A 21892-nucleotide genomic window follows, 5' to 3' on the forward strand; every position below is an offset into this window, starting at 1 on the left:
AATAAAATTGAAAATGGAAATGTGGAATGTGTCAAAGAGACAACAACCCGACCAAAGAGCATATAACAGCCCAAGGCCACCAATGGGTCTCTCGCTTGGACACACACTCCATTATCTTGTATATTATAAGAGCATAAACCTAAACCCAATATTAGGCTGTGTTTACTATTCATAATTAAGTAAAGTACAGTGTCACAAGTGTTAACATGTAACATGTATTAAAGAAAGAAAAAAAAAGAGCATTGAACAGTCAGGGGACTTATTGAAATAAGTGATTTTTAAATCACTTATTTAAGTAGCAAATTCGAAGTTTTGTCACAAATTGTGATTTTGTAGTTTTACCAAAATTTTAAACACATAGGTTTAGATAATATCTTTTCATTAGTAAAATTGAAAAAAATGAACTTTTTGCTTCATTTAAGCAGCAAGGTTTATGCCTTCAAAGCAATCATTTAGCTGCAAATTCTATTTTAGTTGAAAAAATGCTATAAAAATGGCTTTACATAATGAACTGATACTTTCTTAACAGATTTTTCCCAGCAGTGGGAGCATTTTTCCTGTAAAATTCAAGGTTTCATCTTATAGATTATGTAATAAAATTCTACTGTTCGCGATCAAAATTTCACTGTTCAGGGGTGTTGAAATTAGTGGGGGTTATTAAAATAATACTTAAAGAAGTGATTTTTTGGAAGGAAATTGAGGTATGATACTTAAGTGATTTTTATGTCATTATCCTAGATTTAGTACAAGGTCATCACCTGACATGACCCGGTCATCCTATCAACACAGATGTTGGTTCTGATAATTTTAGCAACATCATTATTCCCTGGATCACTAGTATTCTATATTTAAAGCTACAATAAAATTAAATCACTTAGTCTAGTGATTAATTTGTACCACTTTAATAGGTGATTATTAAAGAAAGACAACTCTTACTTCCAACCTTTATGGACATAATGTTACTTGAATCAGGGATTTAGAAAATCGCTCATTTAAGTAAGTCCCCTGACTGTTGAAAGTCCAATGAAAGACTTAATGACAAAATCTAAGACTCATTTTACTTTTTAATGTAGTTAGTCATGTGTGTAATCATTCCATGGAATTGTAACCTTTAGCGTTGGATTTTTTTCTTTTTCACACTAACTGTTGTTTCATAGGTACATAAATTGTACCTTGTACCATGTACATGTACATTGTTGTTTTTAAGACATTATATGGCTAATATATATATATATATACCTGAAATGAAATATTAAATTTTTTTTAGGCCAAAATACAGGCCTCATCATTGCTTGTCCTGGTAAAAAATAATTCTAACCATACCTTGAATACATCTTTGTCTAACACAGGATTAAACACTGATGCCTTTGATGCAAAAGGATTATGTCGACCTTTGCCAATGACTGAAACAACACACACCTTATTGTCTTTGTTTGGCAAGGATCTGAAATGAAGATGGTGTTTGAAAAATTATCTTGTTAGATCATATATGATATAAATACAACAAGGGATATTTACCATTAATACATGGTTTCTGAGTCAAACACAGGTTATCAGTCTTACATTGTAGGACCTTTAGTGGTAAACAGGCCATTAACCAATTTTTAGGATATTTTCCCTTCATTTTCGTGTGGTTATTCTTAGAATTGGTTATGTTTGAGAAATAAAATAGCGCAACATGTCTAATTCAGCATGGTGAAAAAGGCAATGTCACAATTATATATATACAGTCAAGTCAGAGGCAAAATTTAATACGTAGTTTTCAATATGACTAGGTATAAATTATTTTCCTTAGTCGCCATGTTACATATTGATTTTCATATCTTACTAACCAAATTGAAACATTCAGAGCTCCAGTTAAGAATTCACAAATTGGGGTTTTTACCCATCATTTTTTGGTGATAGAGTTTTTTATTTGCATTATCAATTCCGATTCACCCCTCAAGCAAATATCAAATTGGGTTTTTCACCACCAAGCTCCTTAATGTATTGGGTTTTTTCATCAACACAATATTGAATATTTAGGCATGTTATAATCACATTATATCAACCCAAGATGTTTTTCCATCTTTAATATGTTTCTTTCTTTGTATATGTGCTAGCTGTTTTGTTTGGTTTATTCACTGACGAGCAATTGTACGTTTGATTTGTGTCCCGTTTTAAACGTTCTGCCAGTTTTGTATTTTCTTGCAACTTATATTAACTGCAGCTGGTATCACTAGTTGGACAGTAACTAATTACCTTTCTAGATCCCATATGATATCCTACAGTTTATTTGGGGTAGGTGTGGCTTAGTGTTAAGATTTTTATGTAATTTAGGTGCTGTAAGAAAGTTTTGCCAGTCCTTTCACCTATTTGCCAGATCTACTTTTTAATAAAAATAATAAGTAGCTCCCAGATTTAAGATATACCCCAAAACCTTGACCAGGTTTAAAGGGTGGTTTAATTACGGACACCACATTCAACTTCAATTTACAAATAATTCTGCAACATCAAATAAATAAATTACACTTGCCAATAAGACAGCTATCTTAAGCATACAGAACAATGAGACCAAAATAAAGAAAGTGTCAAGCTGCATTGACGTAAAAAAACGGATATGTGTATTCACTCATCAACTAAAAATGAAAAAAATAATATATAAACTAAAATTATACCTGAATGTTTTTGTTTAATTTAATTATCATAAATCTGGGTTAAGTTGTCCCTTATTAGAACTTTTGGTTTCCGATGCTTTCCAACTACATAACATGTCATAATTAATTTGGCCTTTCACTTTTTCCAACTGATTTCGTTCTTGAAGAAACCCTGTGTTTATCGTTCTAGCAATGTTCTCGTTAAGGTACATGTACGCAAACACGCCCGTGCGTTCGACGGACGCTTCATAAAACACTAGCTGAGTCTTGTTATCATCATAACTTGTCCTCAGCTATCAAAAAGAAGTTGAAAACATGCTTCTATTCAATATTTTTACCGGACATTTACTTTCGTTTTAATTCATTGTATGTTACGATAAGTCCCGAGCAATTCGAAAAAAAATATGAAAACATGACAAACGCTAATTGGAATAAAATGCTCCCCAGCGCGCAGCTTGATACGACCGCAGAGGTCGAACCCTGAACAGTTGGGGCAAGTATGGACACAACATTCAAGCTTGATACAGCTCTGAATTTGGATTGTGATTAAATATTTGACACAGCATAGGTTTCTGACACAGAATGAATGTGGTCTAAGAACTTAAAAATTTTAAATTGGACATTCACCTATTATGGTCCAATATCCAAAATCTAAATACATGGTTAGATTCAGCATATCAAAGAACCCCAAGAATTCAATTTTTGATGAAATCAAACAAAGTTTAATTTTGGACCCCGATTTGGACCAACTTGAAAACTGGGCCCATAATCAAAAATCTAAATACATGTTTAGATTCAGCATATCAAAGAACCCTAAAAATTCAATTTTTGTTAAAATCAAACTAAGTTTAATTTTGGACCCTTTGGACCTTCATGTAGACCAATTTGAAAACGGAACCAAAAATTAAGAATCTAAATACACGGTTAGATTCGGCATATCAAAGAACCCCAATAATTCAATTTTTGATGAAATCAAACAAAGTTAAATTTTGGACCCTTTTGACCTCAATGTGGACAAAGTTGATAACGGGGCCCAAAAATCAAAAATCTAAATACATGGTTAGATTCAGCATATCAAAGAACCCCATATATTCAATTTTTGTTGAAATCAAACAAAGTTTAATTTTGGACCCCGATTTGGACCAACTTGAAAACTGGGCCCATAATCAAAAATCTAAATACATGTTTAGATTCAGCATATCAAAGAACCCTAAAAATTCAATTTTTGTTAAAATCAAACTAAGTTTAATTTTGGACCCTTTGGACCTTAATGTAGACCAATTTGAAAACGGAACCAAAAATTAAGAATCTAAATACACGGTTAGATTCAGCATATCAAAGAACCCCAATAATTCAATTTTTGATGAAATCAAACAAAGTTAAATTTTGGACCCTTTGGACCTCAATGTGGACCAATTTAATAACGGGGCCCAAAATCCAAAAACTTAATACACGGTTAGATTCAGCATATTAAAGAACCCCAAGAATTCAAGAATAAAACCCCATTGAAATTGATCAAGAAATAAGCAATTTATACGAAGTATCTTCTTTTGCACAATACTGTGCAATTGAATATTTCTTGCTATTGCGCAATACTGTACAATTGACAATTTCTTGCTATTGCGCAATATTGTGCTATTGGATATTTCTTGCTATTGTGCAATACTGTGCAATTGAAGATTTCTTGCTATTGCGCAATACTGTGCAATTAAAGATTTCTTGCTATTGTGCAATACTGTGCAATTGAAAATTTCTTGCTATTGCACAATACTTATTAGATAATAATTTACACATCCTGTTTGGTGTGTATCTCCTACCATATCATTATTATTTGCTTTTAAATATTAATCAGAAATAACCAACTTAAAATGGAAAATTTTAAAAGAAAAAAAAAAGGAAAAAAAGAAAAAAAAAGAAAAAAAAAAAATCCCCCCCCAAATTTTTTGAACCCCCTTATGATTCATCACCCCCAAACTCAATCCCAGCCTTCCCTTTGTGGTATGGTACCTTGCAGTACAATTTCAGAGAGATCCATACACTTGAACAAGTTATTGTCTGGAAACTAGAAAAATGCTTATTTTTGGCCCCTTTTTGGCCCCCAATTCCTAAACGTTTCGGGCAATTTACCCCCAAACTCAATTCCAGCTTTCCCTTTGTGATATGGAACCTTGTAGTACAATTTCAGAAATATCCAAACACTTACACACAAGTTATTGTCATGAAACTAGAAAAATGCTTGTTTTTTGCCCCTTTTTTGGCCCCTAATTCCTAAAATTTTGAGGCAATTACCCCCAAAATCAATTACAGCCTTTCCTTTGTGATATGGAACCTTGAGGTACAATGTCAGAGAGATCAATACACTTACACACAAGTTATTGTCTGGAAGTTACAAAAATGCTTATTTTTGGCCCCTTTTTGGCCCCTAATTCCTTAACTGTTGGTACCATAACCCCCAAAATCAATCCCAACCTTCCTTTCGTGGTATTGAACCTTATGGTAAAATTTCATGGAGATCCATTCACTTAAACTAAAGTTAGAGTGCGAAAACCAATGTGTCTTCGGACGACGCCGGACGACGCCGACGACAACGCCAACGTCATACCAATATACGACCAAAAAATTTTTAATTTTTGCGGTCGTATAAAAACGCTGAGAAGATCGAAATGTTTTCATAAACACGTGTACCTTTTGAGCAACTGGAGCTCTGAAACATGTGGTACAAGTAAGCTTGAGAAGAGATCCTTACTAGAGTATAGTGATTAATAATGCTTGACTTACTGAAATTAAAATTGTTTAGAAAACATCTTTTTTAAAGTCGTGCAGTCAGTATAACAAGTTAAATTTGGCTAATTTGTGAGGGAAATTGAGCAAGGTGACCTCCAACATGGCAACAAAAGGGAGATAAGTCTTGCTAAAATTTTGTCATTCGATAACAATACTTAAAAACATTGCAGCAATCCTCTTTAAAAACATGATGAATAAAAAGATCCAGATTTAAAGGACAAGGTCATTATTGCAAAAGATTTTTGGCAAAGTAATGATTAACTAAACATGGCAAAGAGAACATCACAGTGGGGTAATATAGAATACCAGGGAAGCCAATCCTGCAGAGTCCCTACCTGTATGATATATACACTTGTACATTGTAACTACAATGTATGAAAGTTAAAACCGTAATACAAAGTACCACAGGACAGAACATAACAGAACAAACTATTAATGAGGGCAACAGGAACAGGGGGACGGACCTGGAATATCTATTCTACTCCATTGATTGCAATGCTGGAGTTTAATGTCACTGTCAGCAGTCTGCCGTAGTCTGCTATGACCAGTTTTTCATTGGTTGAGGACATGGAGGAAGTGAGAGTGCTGAAGAGAAATCTGACCTACAGCAGAAATCCAAGCAATCCTAGTTAACCAAGATCAATGTTCCTGCCATGAACAGTTTAAAATTCACAACCTCAGTGCAGACAGTCTAGTGATGTACCAATTATCAGGTTGTATTAGCGTATTTTGCATGTATTAGGTTGTTAATTTAATTCAGGTAATAGAAATTTGATCATGTTCATTGTGCAACTGCCTCATTTCAATCAATAACTCCAATTATAAACTTTAATACTTGATCACTGAGACTGATTGTCTAAGGATGTGTTTTGAAAGTGGACTTAGTATGACCAAGAGCATATGCAATGCATTGCTCTTTACTTATATTTAGATGCACAAAAGAAGTGCCAAATACATTTGGGATCTCGCATGATTATACCAATCAAAGCTACCTAATTGGCTCATAACTGTACAAATAGTTTTTAGGATATTCAAAGATTTGTATAGCAAGACTTACTATACATATAATTTCTGCTTTTCATCTTTTTTCCATCTGTGCTTTTTTGTGTTTTGTTTTTATTGAAACGTTGTTGATTTTTCGTACTATTCAAAACTATATCAGCTACATTCTTAACTTTAATTTTATTAAGATAACAACGCCTATTTATACTATTTGGTCGGTCGAGACGTCGGATTGAACGGTATGAAAACCGTGGTAAATTCACACCCAATCCGACGTCGGATCAACGGTATGAAAACCGTGGTAAATTCACACCCAATCTAACGTCTCGACCGACCAAATAGTATAAATAGAAAATATAAACAAACATTATATTGTTTACGTAATCAGTGGTAAACAGTCAGGGGACTTATTGAAAATAAGTGATTTTTAAATCACTTATTTAAGACTAAGTAGCAAATTCGAAGTTTTGTCACAAATTGTGATTTTGTAGTTTTTCCAAAATTCTAAACACATAGGTTTAGATAATATCTTTTCATTAGTAAAATTGAAAAAAATGAACTTTTTGCTTCTTTTAAGCAGCAAGGTTTATGCCTTTGATGCAATCATTTAGCTGCAAATTCTATTTTAGTTGAAAAAATGCTATAAAAATGGCTTTACATAATGAACTGATACTTTCTTAACAGATTTTTCCCAGCAGTGGGAGCATTTTTCCTGTAAAATTCAAGGTTTCATCTTATAGATTATATAATAAAATTCTACTGTTCGCCATCAAAATTTCACTGTTCGGGGGTGTTGAAATTAGTGGGGGTTATTAAAATAATGATACTTAAAGAAGTGATTTTTTGGAAGGAAATTGAGGTATGATACTTAAGTGATTTTTATGTCATTATCCTAGATTTAGTACAAGGTCATCACCTGACATGACCCGGTCATCCTGTCAACACAGATGTTGGTTCTGATAATCTTAGCAACATAATTAGTCCCTGGATCATTAGAATTCTATATTTAAAGCTACAATAAAATTAAATCACTTAGTCTAGTGATTAATTTGTACTACTTAAATAGGTGATTATTAAAGAAAGACAACTCTAGATCTTACTTCCAACCTTTATGAACATATTGTTACTTGAATCAGTGATTTAGAAAATCGCTCATTTAAGTAAGTCCCCTGATTGGTAAATTATGTTCATCCCATGCAACGTAAAACTATAACTCAAGTGATCGCCTGGTTTCTTTCAAATTGTCTACATTTTAAATTCGTAGAGGTACAAATCGATGTTGTCCCTATTAGATCAAATCATGAATCGTATTTGTACTATGTCGCTTCAAAACTGTTCAACATGTTCAAAGAGATTTACGAAATTCAATAAAATGTCGGCCATTAAAAATTTTATTTCGTTCCAAGGGAAATAAATCAAAATGGTCTTGCTAAAAGATGAATTGCAGAACCGATATCAAATTACGGCGGGGAGTTCTAATATACAATGGAAAAGGGGCATGGCGCCAATTTTTTTCCTAAAAAGGGCAGGGCATCAAGAAAACACGACAAGGCGACATACCACACTAAAACCTCCTGCAGGAAACACTAATTTGATGTCACAAAGCCATGACATGCAATTTTATTAAGAGCTGAGCAGATAGATGCAGAGGAAGCAAGTTAACTCTTACCATTGTAAACTCGTACCACGTAAACTCGTACCAAAAAAGTTAACTCGTACCAACGTAAACTCGTACCACTGGGAAGTCGTACCAATCAGAACTCGTACCACTGCAAACTCGTACCATTAAAAATATATTCAAAAATACGAATGTTTTATGATTTTTTTTGGGGTAAACTTAACAAAAAAAGTTGAATTACTTGAATTGTATACTAGATTTTAATAAAAACTTAGACATAAATACGAATGTTTTATGATTATTTTTTTTAAGCTTTATACAAAAAATTAAAATATCTTTGAATTTTATACCAGAATTTAATGAAAACTTAGACAAAATAATATATGATATATATGTGAAATAATATATGATATATATGTGAATAAAACATAAGGTGTATTTCTTGAGAGAAAAAAATAGTAATATTTGATGTTTTGTTAATTTTTATACATGAATGTTCTTGAAATTGTGGTAAATAAAGCATCAAAATGAAACATATTCTTTGTTATTCTGCCAACACTACCATTACGCCTACTGGTCATTCACAATACCATTAGACACATCATTAAAAAAGAGGGGCGAAAGATACCAGAGGGACAGTCAAACTCATAAAAAAGACAAACAGAAAAATAATAGTACACAAGACACAACATAGAAAACGAAAGACTAAGCAACACGAACCCCACTTAGAACCGAGAGTAATCTCAGGTGCCATTTCATATATTGGCTACTTTTTCTAAAAGAACTATGCATATCTTCCACTACAGGTGATATTTATAAATTAGAAGAATGATAATGACCTATTATTTATATCAAATAAAAGCATGGTCATATTCTGCTACAAAGTGCTGAATATTATATAAACATATATTATTTCATACTTTCTAACTGTTGGTCATAAACAATTTTAAACCTTTAAAACACAATTAATAAATTATTTCATTAAATAAAATTCCTTTTAGAAACAATAGAAAAATACACAAATCTATTCAATGTTACCGATTTGGAATGATTAAAAATTAAATCAAATAGTTGTCAGTAAAAGTTTAAAAAAGAGTCTAATCTGCCACGGTTTTCTCTGTGGTACGAGTTAGCCGTGGTACGAGTTTGCATTGGTACGAGTTGACATTGGTACGAGTTTACAATGGTACGAGATAACTATAATTCGATGCAGACAGTGGGATGACCGATTACACTACTTACAGACCACTCAATGCAAGTGCTTGGGAAGAATTGTAACCCTGTGATTATCTGCTAATCCATATTAGGAATTGTGGTAAGAGATGTTAGTAGTCTGATTTTTCTGTTCGTTGGGCAGATAAATTGAAAAAAAAACCATCCCTGACAAAAAAATATTTTTGCATCTCAACAGTTATAAAAAATATGACAGAACCACAGGCACTTGTTTCTATCCATGGGAAGAACCACAATCAACGTATATTTAGGTTGATAGTGGTTCTTCCCATGGATAGAAACAAGTGTCTGTGCCAGTCTGTGGACAGAACTTCAGAAGCAGACGATAGACGCCGTGGCGGCATGGAGATTGTGGCTTAAGATTGACTCGATGTCATAAAAAGTAAGAGCAAGGTTTTAAATTTCTTAACTGACCTTCTACATATTTAAATACAATGAAATAATTACTGAAAATCAAAATCTAGTGGAAACTGAAAAATATCCATGGGCGCCGACATCTTGAACTGGGTTCATAACCAATTTCCGGAAACCAGATGAACGACTGTTTTCCTTGTCAACGACAAATCGGACCGACACAACTCGGACCTAATTAAAAGACAACTCGGACCACTTTTAAAGACAACTCGGACCACTTTTAAAGACAACTCGGACCAGTTTGAAAGACAACGTTAACTCGGACCACTTTTGAAGGCAAAAACAAAAACTTGGGAAGAATACAATGTACTTGGACCACTGATGCTGATACATTATCTACAGTTTATGCTTTGTTCCGATTTTTGTTTTACATGTTTTAGTAGGTTTTATTATCATTCAAATACGAGAAATCGGGTCAAATCGGAGAAAATAAGTTTGCTACATTCTCGCCTGTTTTATATTTCATTTATTAAATAAATATCTTGACTACGCAAATTCACTTGTATATGCAGACGATCACAGATAATAGGTAGGAACCTACTTTCTGATAAGACTGGGAATAGCTGCCAGTAACTAAGGTTTTGGCACAATACTTTATTTAGGACAACGAAGGTAACACTTGCATGTTTTTGTTTATTAGAGGTTTCTTAAAACGCAAACAAAAGACATTTTACGATTTTTTAATTAAAAAAACAAAATCCACCAGTCATTTTATATAACCGAAAAGAAGAGACTTTGATTCGTGAAACAAAAAACATTGATTGCACTTGGACCAACTTAAACGCCAACGAGACCTTCAACACGAAGCAAAGAAATAGTAAGAAAAGCTCATCAAAGATAGAAACAGTCATATTTTAGTACGTCAGACGTGTGTCTCGTCTACCTAACTGACGCTAAAATCAAAATTAATATTTTCCCATAATGTGTTGTAGTTTAATTGCACACACCTATATTCTCAACTTTACAAGAACAATTGATATTATTATTTAGTTTAAACAATATTTATTCAAATAAATCGATACATATAGTATGTAATTATGATACATGAAATAAATAAATAGGATTCAGAAACAAGCAAAATTGCTTTTATTAATCTGTCTCCTAGTATACAACTAAATTTCTTATATGGTCATTATCATTAAGTATGGCATGTTCTGAAATAGTCAGTTTGTAAAAAAATAAGATATTGAAGTTTCATAAAAAATACTGACTAAACGCGGTAAATAGTATAGAGTGTTGTGTGCAGAATGAAATGCTTAGATTTTATAAACGATCGACTCATTTGCATCAAGAATTGAATCGTTTGGTTTTTATTAGATATTTCTGTACTAAAATAAATAAAAGGCTGTTTTGCTCGTCCGATAGTACGGTTGAACCAAATAGCAAGGTATTAATGTCAAATTGAACTGGAAAATCTGAAATTGAAGCCAGAAGTTCCTGCCTTAAATTGGTATATACTGGACAGGATAATAGGAAATGAGAATTTGTTTCCACTTCACCACAACGACAGTTTGGAGAGTCTACTAAATTCCGAAGAAATAGATGAGAATTTAATGAACTACTCTGAGTATAAACAAATGAATAAAAAAAATTATGAGTATAAAATATTATATTTTATGAGTATAAAATTTTATGAGTATAAAATGAGTACAAACAAGTCTGTTCCAAAACTTGGTTGTCGCTGGGAAAAATACTCTGAGTATAAACGGGTCCGTGTATTATATTGAATAACATTATTACATTGTCTTGTATAATGGTCATGTCTACTTCCCACTGAATCGGGCATAGCGTCTCTAAGATAATCTGGTGTTTTATTGTTCAAAATTTTATGAAAAAGGACTAATCTATGATTGGATCTTGTTTCGGAAAATTTTTCCCATTTAGTTTCAGTATACAATTTATTAATGATCATAATTAGTTTGGTCCCCCCCCCCCCCTCCCCCTGTAACAATCCGCGCTGCATCAAGCTGGATATTCTCAAGTTTATTGATTAAACTTTGATTTTGAGAATCCCATGACAACGTCTGCATATTCTAATACAGGTCGAATAAATTATATATAATTTTTTTCAAAAGTAAACCTGTCAAGTATATTTTTCACTTTCCTCATTATGCTTATTCTTGTGTATGATTTTTTAGTAATATATTCAATATGGTCATTCCAGCTTCCGTTATTCGAAAAAAGACACCAAGATTATTTCACAGTGCATGCATTTTATCTTTGTTAATATGTTTTTACATTTTCTATGAATTCTTATTTTCTACAGATATAATTTAGGAATGATGATCATTGCTGTATTTCTATTGCTGGTCTCAAAAGTTAGTAAGTAACTATGGTAGTAGATGAAATCTTCAATATACCATGTATACGATTTATCTGTCTGCTCTATCCTTAACTGAACATTTGCATGTTGTTTTTTCTGAAATACTGTTGAATTAATTTTGGAATAAATCAGATAAGTTATCCATATTGTAGAGAATTTCATTATTTTTCGTGAGGTACTTATTCTTGGTGCATTCATACGTACAGAATAACCATGTTTTTTTTGGTGTTGAACACAATGATACATTCCAAAGGACTAATACGTAACTATACGCATTTTCTTTTATGCATGCCATGCAAATTGGTACCAACGAATTTAAATTATTCAAGTAAAAGTTTTTTCCCGTTTTTTTTTTTTTTTTAGTTTTAACATTTCCCAACGTTAAACTTTATTCTAATATGGCGTTCTTCAAACGCTTTGAGTACACACCCGTGGTAAAATATGAATATGTTGTTTGGGCTGTTCCGATCATACTCCCACGTCATATGCTATTTTATGAATTAGCTCCCCGACGTCATTGAGCGATGACGTAATAATATAAGCATTTTACGATATCGCTCGTGGTAAAATATTTAGCATAAAGGGCCAACTCGTGGTAAAATCAGTATAAATTAAAGCCCCCATGAACGATTTCTTAATTATATATCGGACGTTAAACTTAATTATTAGTTGGACATTAAAGAAGAAACTTTAACATAAGCGTTTTTAATTACATCGGAATCGCCATAATATTATAACCTGAATGAACATCGTGGCAGAAAGAAAAGCATACGCATTTTTTAAGGAATAAGTCAGAAAAAAGATAAACTACACCAAAGTACTTTTTCATTTGTAGCAAATAGATCAGATTCAAAATATTTTTACTAATTTCGCACAAGTCGATATAAGTGAGATGCTCGATTGTGCCCAGTAAAGCTGTCTTTGGATCATTAATCAACAATTTCCAGAAACTTTAAAAAAGAAGAAAACGAGTCAGAAACACCATTCAGTGATAATCTCAATTGCATATCACATGCATCAGCAGTAACAATGCAAAATATCGATTTATAAATAATGTAAATGTTTCAGCTCTTATAGTCCTTGGCTGTCAATCGTTGGGCGTTGGTCGTTTTGGATTAAGGTAACTGATGCATGAATTTTAAAAAGTGTTGGTTTTTATTTTTTACACTAAAGAATAAAAAATAAACCATTTTGAATATTTTCTTAATATTTTCTTAATCCATATCTGCGTGTGTTAACTACTTCCTGAAATGGGATGTCATTATCATTTTGTATCATACCATACATATAATGACATTGTTATACTTTAAGGACAGTCTTATTACACATTACACGAATTACGATATACAAATTGTTGTCAATTATCCTTAATATTACTACGACTCACTATTGACAGTTTTTTGTCTTCTGGTATTTTAAGTTATGTAAAAGAATGTTTTATTTCCCTACTTCTTCTTTATGTTTATAATATCTTAATCATGATCTTGGAAATCATAACACCTTTAGAATAGCTTATAAATGTTGAAAAAAGTCATGATCAAATTATTAGTTGCCTTTATTATATTCAAGACAATTGTAAGTTTATTGAATATCATGGATGCATAAATTTAATTAGCATATATGCATAAATCAATAATCCTTAAAAATATGAAGGTTAGAGATATTCTGTATTGGGCATTTTTGGCCTGTACGTCCTTGGCTTGTATAAAACCAGGTTTAATCCACCGTTTTCTATATAAGGAAATGCCTGTACCAAGTCAGCAATAATATGACAGTTGTTATCCATTCGTTTGATGTGTTTGAGCTTTTTATTTTGCCATTTGATAAGGGACTTTCCGTTTTGAATTTCCTTGGAGTTCGGTATTTTTGTATTTTACTTTTTTCTTATATTGTAAAGGATTTCGTAATTTTTCAACAAAATTTCCTGGTTTCGTAATGAATTCAAACCATGTTATTAATCTTTCGCTTCCATCTTTTTTATCTTGAGGGTTTGGTGGGTTTAAGATTAGAAAATCATCTTTATCTTTGTATATTGTGGTCAGGATTGTCTTTCGTGCACTGGTGTTGAAACATATACTGTGATCGACATGCAGTAATGATGAGGTATTATGCATATGCAGTTGTAGCGTTACACATACTCCTACGGTAGGCACATGTAGGAAAATAATATTTATATAAATAAAAGAACATTAACGGTACCACTTTTTCTGCACCAGATGATGCGCATTTCGACAATAAATGTCTCTTCAGTGATGCTCGAGGCCAAAATAATTGAAAATCAAAAACTTATTAAGATGATGAAGAGCTTTGATCCAAAAAGGACAAAAGGTATTGTCAAAGCCGGACAAGGAACATGAGTTTTGCATGAGGGAAATGTATTCCTTAATTTAAAATAATTTCTAAAATTTTGTAACAGCAAATTTTAAGACGGTTTTAAAAGTATTAAATGAGACTTGTGTATGCGTAAGTAAATTCAGCCTTTTCTACAGATTTCCGATGTATAGTGTCTTAATAATCTCACCACATTTTCAACTTTTTTTTATGTTTATTTGTGATATTTTTGTTCATTGAACTGATACATTCAAATGTATATTTATTTAGATATAAAAGATGACCGAATCTATGTCAATGATTTTAAACAACAGTAAGAAGTAACTATCTAACGCCTCCATAATTGATTTACATCTCAAAGTTGAAGCACACTTCTATATCTGTAGCAGCGAGATACTTGCCAACTTGTTTGTCAAATTACGTGCCATTCTTTATTCCCTGGTCCAAGTTACTTGTTATCCTGGTAGCAGCATTGTTTACGTTTATGTTTTGTATTGTATGTTCTTTTTTTACGACATATGATCAAGACATGTAGGGGGAGATTTGTGCACTCCTAGAACTGGATTAACCCCACAACCGTTTGGACCTGTACCTCATAAGGATAACTGTACCATATACTGTTGGTTATTGTTTGTTTTTAATTGCACGTATGTTGATTGGTTATTGGTGTGATCTGTTGTACTGAATGATGTTTTCAGTTGTTCCTGTTCTGTTTTTATGTATCATTTATAAATAAGTCTTATTTTGCACTGCGAGTATACTAAATAACAAATAAACGAATATCATTTGTTAATATTTTATTTATTCTTTGTGTTTATTGTTTTGTGATATACACAACTTATAAATCTATTATACACATAACTATAAGAAATGATGTATACATAATGATGCAAAATGTTTTCACAGTGTGTCTTATGTACATATATCTTATATAGGTTTGTTTCAAGCAGAAGTACTCGACATTATCTGGAAAAATGCTTTATGACTTTGGTTGTTCTATGTCACAGGTAAGATGATTGAATCTGTCTCGAACTTATTTATTCGTATGTTTTTAATTGTGCCTAATATGGACAATCAATCTGCAAATATCCAATTAGAATGTTTCCTGATTTCAAAGATTTTAATTTAACTATAACATATGTAAAACTAAACTTAGAAACTGAAAATGAATACACCGATTTTCTTTTTACTACAGTAAGCTTTCAATTCTTGAGTTTATACGGACATTGTGCCTATAATATTTTGGTTTATGTATCAAAGTTAATACTAACGATATATCAGAGTATATTGCTTGTATGTTGTTAATAATCTAATCAAATAAAAGTCCTTTAAATTATGGCAACAATACTTTACCAACGAAACTATCTTATAGATCGATTTAGACAACAAATCATGGTTACCGTAACACAAAAAACTGAGGGAATGGCATTAACTCCGAAAGGAGCGAGAGCGGATGCGTCCACAGGGTAAGCGTCGCCTGCTATGAATGCAACCCTGTCATATAATATAGACATCTTTGACAAATGAATAAAAAGAGTATTTCAACATAAATAACAACAATGAAAGCTGATTTAATCTTGACACTACAAGGTATCATCTAATTGGTAAAGATTGAAAGGAAATAAACAAGGACAATTTGAGTCACTAAGTATTAATCCAAAACTATAAATCAAGCGAGGAATATTTTCGGAAACTTCAATGAAGTTCTCTATCAGGGGTGTGATTTTTATAGATTATAACATTGTTCGCCATTGTCGTTAAGGACGCAATGACGTCACGTCATTTGGAATCGGGGCACAATAACCAATAACCACTTTTTTGCCCCGGGCAGCAATATCAGTAGGACAATTGTGCGGTCATTACATATGCAAAACCCAATGTTTTCGTAACAAATATATGAAAAAATCATATAGTTTAGAAAAAAGTTTTCTGTTTTCTATGCTTTGAGATACTGGACCATATATATTTCCCAATTCATTTTCATCAAATTTGATGAAATTAAGGGGAGGTATCCATCCAAACTTATTTTTTAAAATACTTAAGATATTTTTTGATAGCCCATGTTTATCAATCGGTATCAATTAAGTTATAAAGTATATAAAACCCAACTATTTAATTTGATTATCTAGTTTTGCAGACATTCAGTGGGACCAATATTCGGCAGACGTGCAGAAGGACATCATATACTCTGCGAAGCATGTTGCAACAATACAAGATTATGCAATGGGAAACTTCGATGCGACCTAATTTTAATACAAAACAGTAAGTGTTTATATATTTGTGTCACGAATTTTTACTACAAATTGATATTCAAGTAGTAAAAGTAAATTCCATCGATTACACGTATGACCAAAGGTTACAGGAACATCAAAACTATACACTCCAAATGTCAGAATGCGAAAAATATAACATATTTGAGAGCATTCTAACCGAAGAGCCTAAATACAAGAGACGAATTTGGTTTATAACTTCAATTTGCCCGCCCTTTTTCTATCTTTCTAATAAATAAATTTTCTTTTCTTCATTTTGATCGTTTTTAGAAATTTTCCTAGCGTTTGCTTATAAAATAATCATTAAGTCTTGTGTTATTCGTTCTGTTTGAACTTTTTCACATGCACCTTTAATAAACCTTTTTATGCGACAGCATGGAGAATAAAAAAGTATATTTTATTACAAATCATTTGACAAGCAGTGGAACAGAAACGCTGCAAGTCACGATTTCTTTGAGATCTGCAAGTACCTGCCATGACGAAAAACAGCAATTGAATTATTGCTCGATTTATATTTTGTTATAACATTTTTATTTCCCCCCAAAACATATTTCGTATAAACCAAACCTTCACCCCATTCCAGACAACGACAAAAACTATAAATGTTGGCTGTGCTATATTGCAGACGGTCCTAATTAAAATAGTTTGACTTTTTAATTTTATTATTTTATAATAAAAACAACTGCCGATGTGAAAGTAATCATAGAGAAACAAAGATGACGAATTACACGTACAAGTGTGTAAATATTTAGTTTATATTTCACAATAATTCCGCCAAATGAACCATTACTTAGCTTATGTACGTTAGAAGTCAATCTATTTTCACTTTTGTTTGAAGTATGTCAATCATTGATGTTTAAGACCAGTTCATCTGCGCATTAGGAATGCAAAAATGATGCCCTATACACACTTTAAACTTAATAAATATGTAAAACTCAATTAAAGCATAATTTCCCTGAATGTTAGGATAGGAAGGTTCGACTTCTTAGTGTTTGCTAAATTGTATTCTAGATACCCATCTTCCTAGAGAATGTTCCGAAATGAAAACGTCAAATTTGAAGAGTGGAGTTTACAACATATATCCCTTTGATTCACCTCTAGCTGTACCAGTGTTTTGTGATATGACGACAGAAAACAAAAGATGGACGGTATACCTATAGTATATGTGAAGGTTAAATCATTCATATAATTATCCAGATCTCATTAGACATGTTCATCAACTTTCGACACCGACTAATGACTCCTTCAGTTTACCATGTTTACTGGTGAAATGGATGGGTCTTATAAAAGAATAAAAACATTCATGAATTTAACTACAGTTGTATATATACATATTTGATATGATGAAGCTAAAATGCTTTTGATGTGATGGACCCAAATACTTTTGATATGATGGAGCTAAAATGCTTTACCTCACATTTTATTAGAAAGCTTTTTTTTCTCAAATCCCTTTCCCTCATTTAATTTATATTTGTGCGCTCCAATTTTTCATGTATATATTAGACAATAAAACAAAAATATCTTAATCGTCTAGCAGTATATGTTTTCAAATGTTTAGGTAAAAAAAAAATATTTTGAGAATTTAACAGCTGACATAGAATACAAAAACTGCATAATATGTCTTTTTTTAAAAATTTAAAACCTACTACAATTTGCCTCGGTAATGACATGACATACCTTTCTAAAATTCCCCGTTGATATGATAGGATATTAGATGGAAACTAAGGCTCCAATTCCGTCAAGCAAAGTTGACCTAAGTGGATTTGGTTATTCTGTTAAGTTGCCTTTCTGTCATATTTTTCTAGTACTTATACATCTTTGCATTTAAAAACTTGGGTTTGAATATTCCTTATGAAGATAAATCTAGAAAAATGTTTGATCGGATGCACAAAATTCATAAAAGGTTATTTTTAATATTCAGGTAATACAAAGAAGATACAATGGGTCTGTTGATTTTCTACAGAAACTGGACGGCTTATAAAGAGGGTTTAAGTTTTGTAAATGGAGAATATTGGTTGGGTATGTATACAATTATTGCGTTTACAAAGAGGTAATGAAAGGTGAAATATGCTAAATAACATGTCGAAGATACCAATAAAATTAAGTTGAAGGATAATAATAAATCGACACACTGCGGCGGAAGTGCAAATGCTTTAATATAGTTAAAATCAGTACAGCCGCTTCTTTACTAAAAATACATTAACCGATATTTTCTTAAATTTCACCGAAGCTTAGGAAAATATAGAACAGATTTTCTCGGGTCTTTCAACTAGCGGAGTTTTCTCGGTTCATCACATCGTAGGACCATCACCCTTCGATGAGGTTTCTTCCAGTTTTCAAAATCATAGATAATCTATAAATTGTGAAAGAAAATACTGCATGGATACACATCGTACAACAATCAACGAAATACATAGAAATAGACCAAAAGGAACAAGGCTTCAGTTAGTGTTCTTCTTAAGGAAATTTGTCGTAAAGTCGTCATAGACAAATTGTGAGAATTACGAATTGTAATAAGGTAAAATTCTATGGTAAAGCGAAGAATGATGGGGAGAAGAAGTATGAATTAAGTTTGTCCTGTATGTGATAATAATACAATGCCAATATTGTATTTCACATGTATAACTCATTTCAAATTTGATTCTTTTCATCGTTAATGGAAATGATATCTAACCAAACACATCCTGCTTATGAAGACATATTCTTTTTTTCTGATCTGTTTTGTTTGACGGAAACATATCTAACCTAACGTTTAATTAACTAGGCGTATTGCTATACACAATTTGCATTCCTTTGTTAAGGTTCTTCTTCTTTTTATACAGGTAACGATATGATTCATCGGATAACATCAAATGGTAACCACGAGCTTCGAATCGATCTATCAGACTTTGAGGGCACTCATAAGTATGCAAAGTATTCGAGCTTCAATGTTGGTGATGAGTGGAGTGAATATCCATTGCATGTGGCGAATTATTCAGGGGACGTAGGTATGATGAACATAATTTAAGAATAAAAAGAGACATTAAATGAATAACGAAATAAATAACCTCATACATATCACAAACACATGAAGGGGACTGAGAAAAAAACAGACAAAACCATGAAAACAAGAAATGCCGAACAAAAAAAAAAAAAAAAAAAAAACAACCCACAAAACAATGGCCCAAAAAAAAAAAAAGAAAAGAAAGAATAACATGAACCCACAATAAATTCCGGATTTGCATTCTGTGGTCAAGAATAGTCAGCAGTTACGGCTCAAATAGTCTCACCGTCATGGTTCTTTTGTAAAAATATGTTCAAGCGTACCATACATAATATATTGGTAGATATATTGTCTCTTGACCTACGGCATAATAAAATTGAAAAGAGGTGAATATTATTTGTCGAAGTTTAAAGAAGGATTTTCAAACCTTAGTTTAAATAGAATTGAGAAATTTCTGAACTTTCACCAATAAATTAAAACAATTGATAAGTGATAGCAATAATATATCAATAGGTGATAGTATTTGTGGCGACTGATAGTCTATCATTAGCGAAGTAGAGGTGGACAAAACCCGTATGATATCGATTTCTAAACTGCAATAAATATCTGCTCATGACATCAAGTAGCAATGCATATTAGTAGTTTACAGACAAAAAAAATAGTGACAATGCAAAGTTTAACACAATTATTCAGTCTCTACGTCCCAATCATCGATACAAGAACGGCTCATTCACTAATTTTTATGATATATACTCCTCCAAAAATATATTCGTAGAAACTACTTATCAAATTCCTTCATTAAAGTTTACATGGTGATAGCTATACTGTCTACATTTACGAAACGTTTTCTAATACATGAAACAATTGTCTGCAAGGGTATTTAGCTGGTTAGTCTGTAACCCTAAGGTCTGCATCGTAACACAACAACCACACAGTTGACGGTAAAACATTCATATACACGAGTGCAACCAGTTTACCAAATCGGCGTTCAAGCGATAATTTTTATTAATTACTGAACCAAACTCTTCGCCAATTTTTAAGATCCATAGTACAGTATTTTCGTATATATGAATATTACGCGTCGATGTTCCGTCTTCGGACATTGTAAAGCCGAATGGTTTGACGTTCACTTCCACGTGGCCAATTGGGTATTTTGTGTGATGGCATAGTTTGAACCAACGCTGTTATATTGCACATATGTAATACCTGAAAGTTACAAGTATTAGATTGTGTTGTGATATGTGGACGACCAGAACGTTCGCTTTTATTTGCAGGTTGCCATCATTTCAATTTTTATTATGTAGATGAAAATAACACTTTAGAATAAAAATTATTCTACGTACACTTGTTATAGAAGCACAGAAATTGTACACACTTGTTATCTACATTTTTAATTAACTATACATTTTCCAGAGCACGTAAGTTCGTCCCGGTCTTGGGGCTTGTGGTGTTCAAACTTTTATTTTCTGTATGTTTTTTTTAATATTATCTGTATTTTCGTCCTTTAAATTTTGGTGTTGTCTGTCTTTCTGGTTCCCTCAGTGTTTGTGTTATTATCTTGTTTTGTCTTCTTAATCGATAAATGAGAGTTAAACATCGGTAAACTGTTGCTGCGCTAATTTATTATATCCCTGCTCCTAAGGGAAGGGGTCTTGTTTACGTTTGTCCGTCTTTCCTTTCATGTTTCTATCCGTACGTCAATGAAATTGTTGTCACTTTTGTCTCAGGAATTACATTCAGAGCTTCCAGAAATAAGATGTCAAGTTTCAGTCGAGCAAGCCGTACGGAGAGATTCATTTTCTGATTCATCGACCATCCATTCTGTTAATAGCAGATTTATCATAGATTACCTATAGCTTACAGTTCAACTTGTTTGACATTCAATTACTCGTTAGTATATTTTCTCTTTTTTATATAGTTGTAAACATTTTGTCTCTTTGTGTGCGAGTATATTATAGCTGACGCAAGCCATCAAATCAACTGCTTATTTTTTCTACATATTTCAGGAAACATTCTTATGCATCCAGCTCAAGTTCATAATGGAATGCAATTTTCTACTGTCGATCACGAGATATTTCTCTAAGCAATTGTGCAGCGACCTACAAGGGAGGATGGTGGTATGCAGCATGCCATGCTGCTAATTTGAACGGAAGATACCTATCCGGTCATCATGATTCATTTGCTGATGGTATTGACGTCGGTACTTTTCGTGGCGGGCATTATTCACTGAAGACTGTTACATTGATGATTACGAAAATTAATTTATCTTTAAAAATAGAAATAAATGGACTTTTTTCA

General features: G+C 32.3%; 1 protein-coding gene across 1 annotated transcript in view; it reads right to left on the reverse strand.

Moving 5' to 3' along the window:
- LOC127720264 (nonsense-mediated mRNA decay factor SMG8-like) overlaps positions 1-9780 on the reverse strand; it is a 37017-nt gene extending 27237 nt beyond the window's left edge. The window contains exons 1-2 of the mRNA XM_052226760.1: positions 9721-9780; positions 1324-1444 (exon numbers count right to left, since the gene is read on the reverse strand). Coding sequence (XP_052082720.1) covers positions 1324-1444; positions 9721-9770 — 171 coding nt within the window. The 5' untranslated portion in view covers positions 9771-9780. The remainder of the gene's footprint in view (positions 1-1323; positions 1445-9720) is intronic.
- Positions 9781-21892: the final 12112 nt, after the last annotated feature.

The sequence above is a fragment of the Mytilus californianus genome, unplaced genomic scaffold (genome assembly GCF_021869535.1).
Source record: "Mytilus californianus isolate M0D057914Y unplaced genomic scaffold, xbMytCali1.0.p SCAF_11, whole genome shotgun sequence".
Taxonomy (NCBI): Eukaryota; Metazoa; Mollusca; class Bivalvia; order Mytilida; family Mytilidae; genus Mytilus; species Mytilus californianus.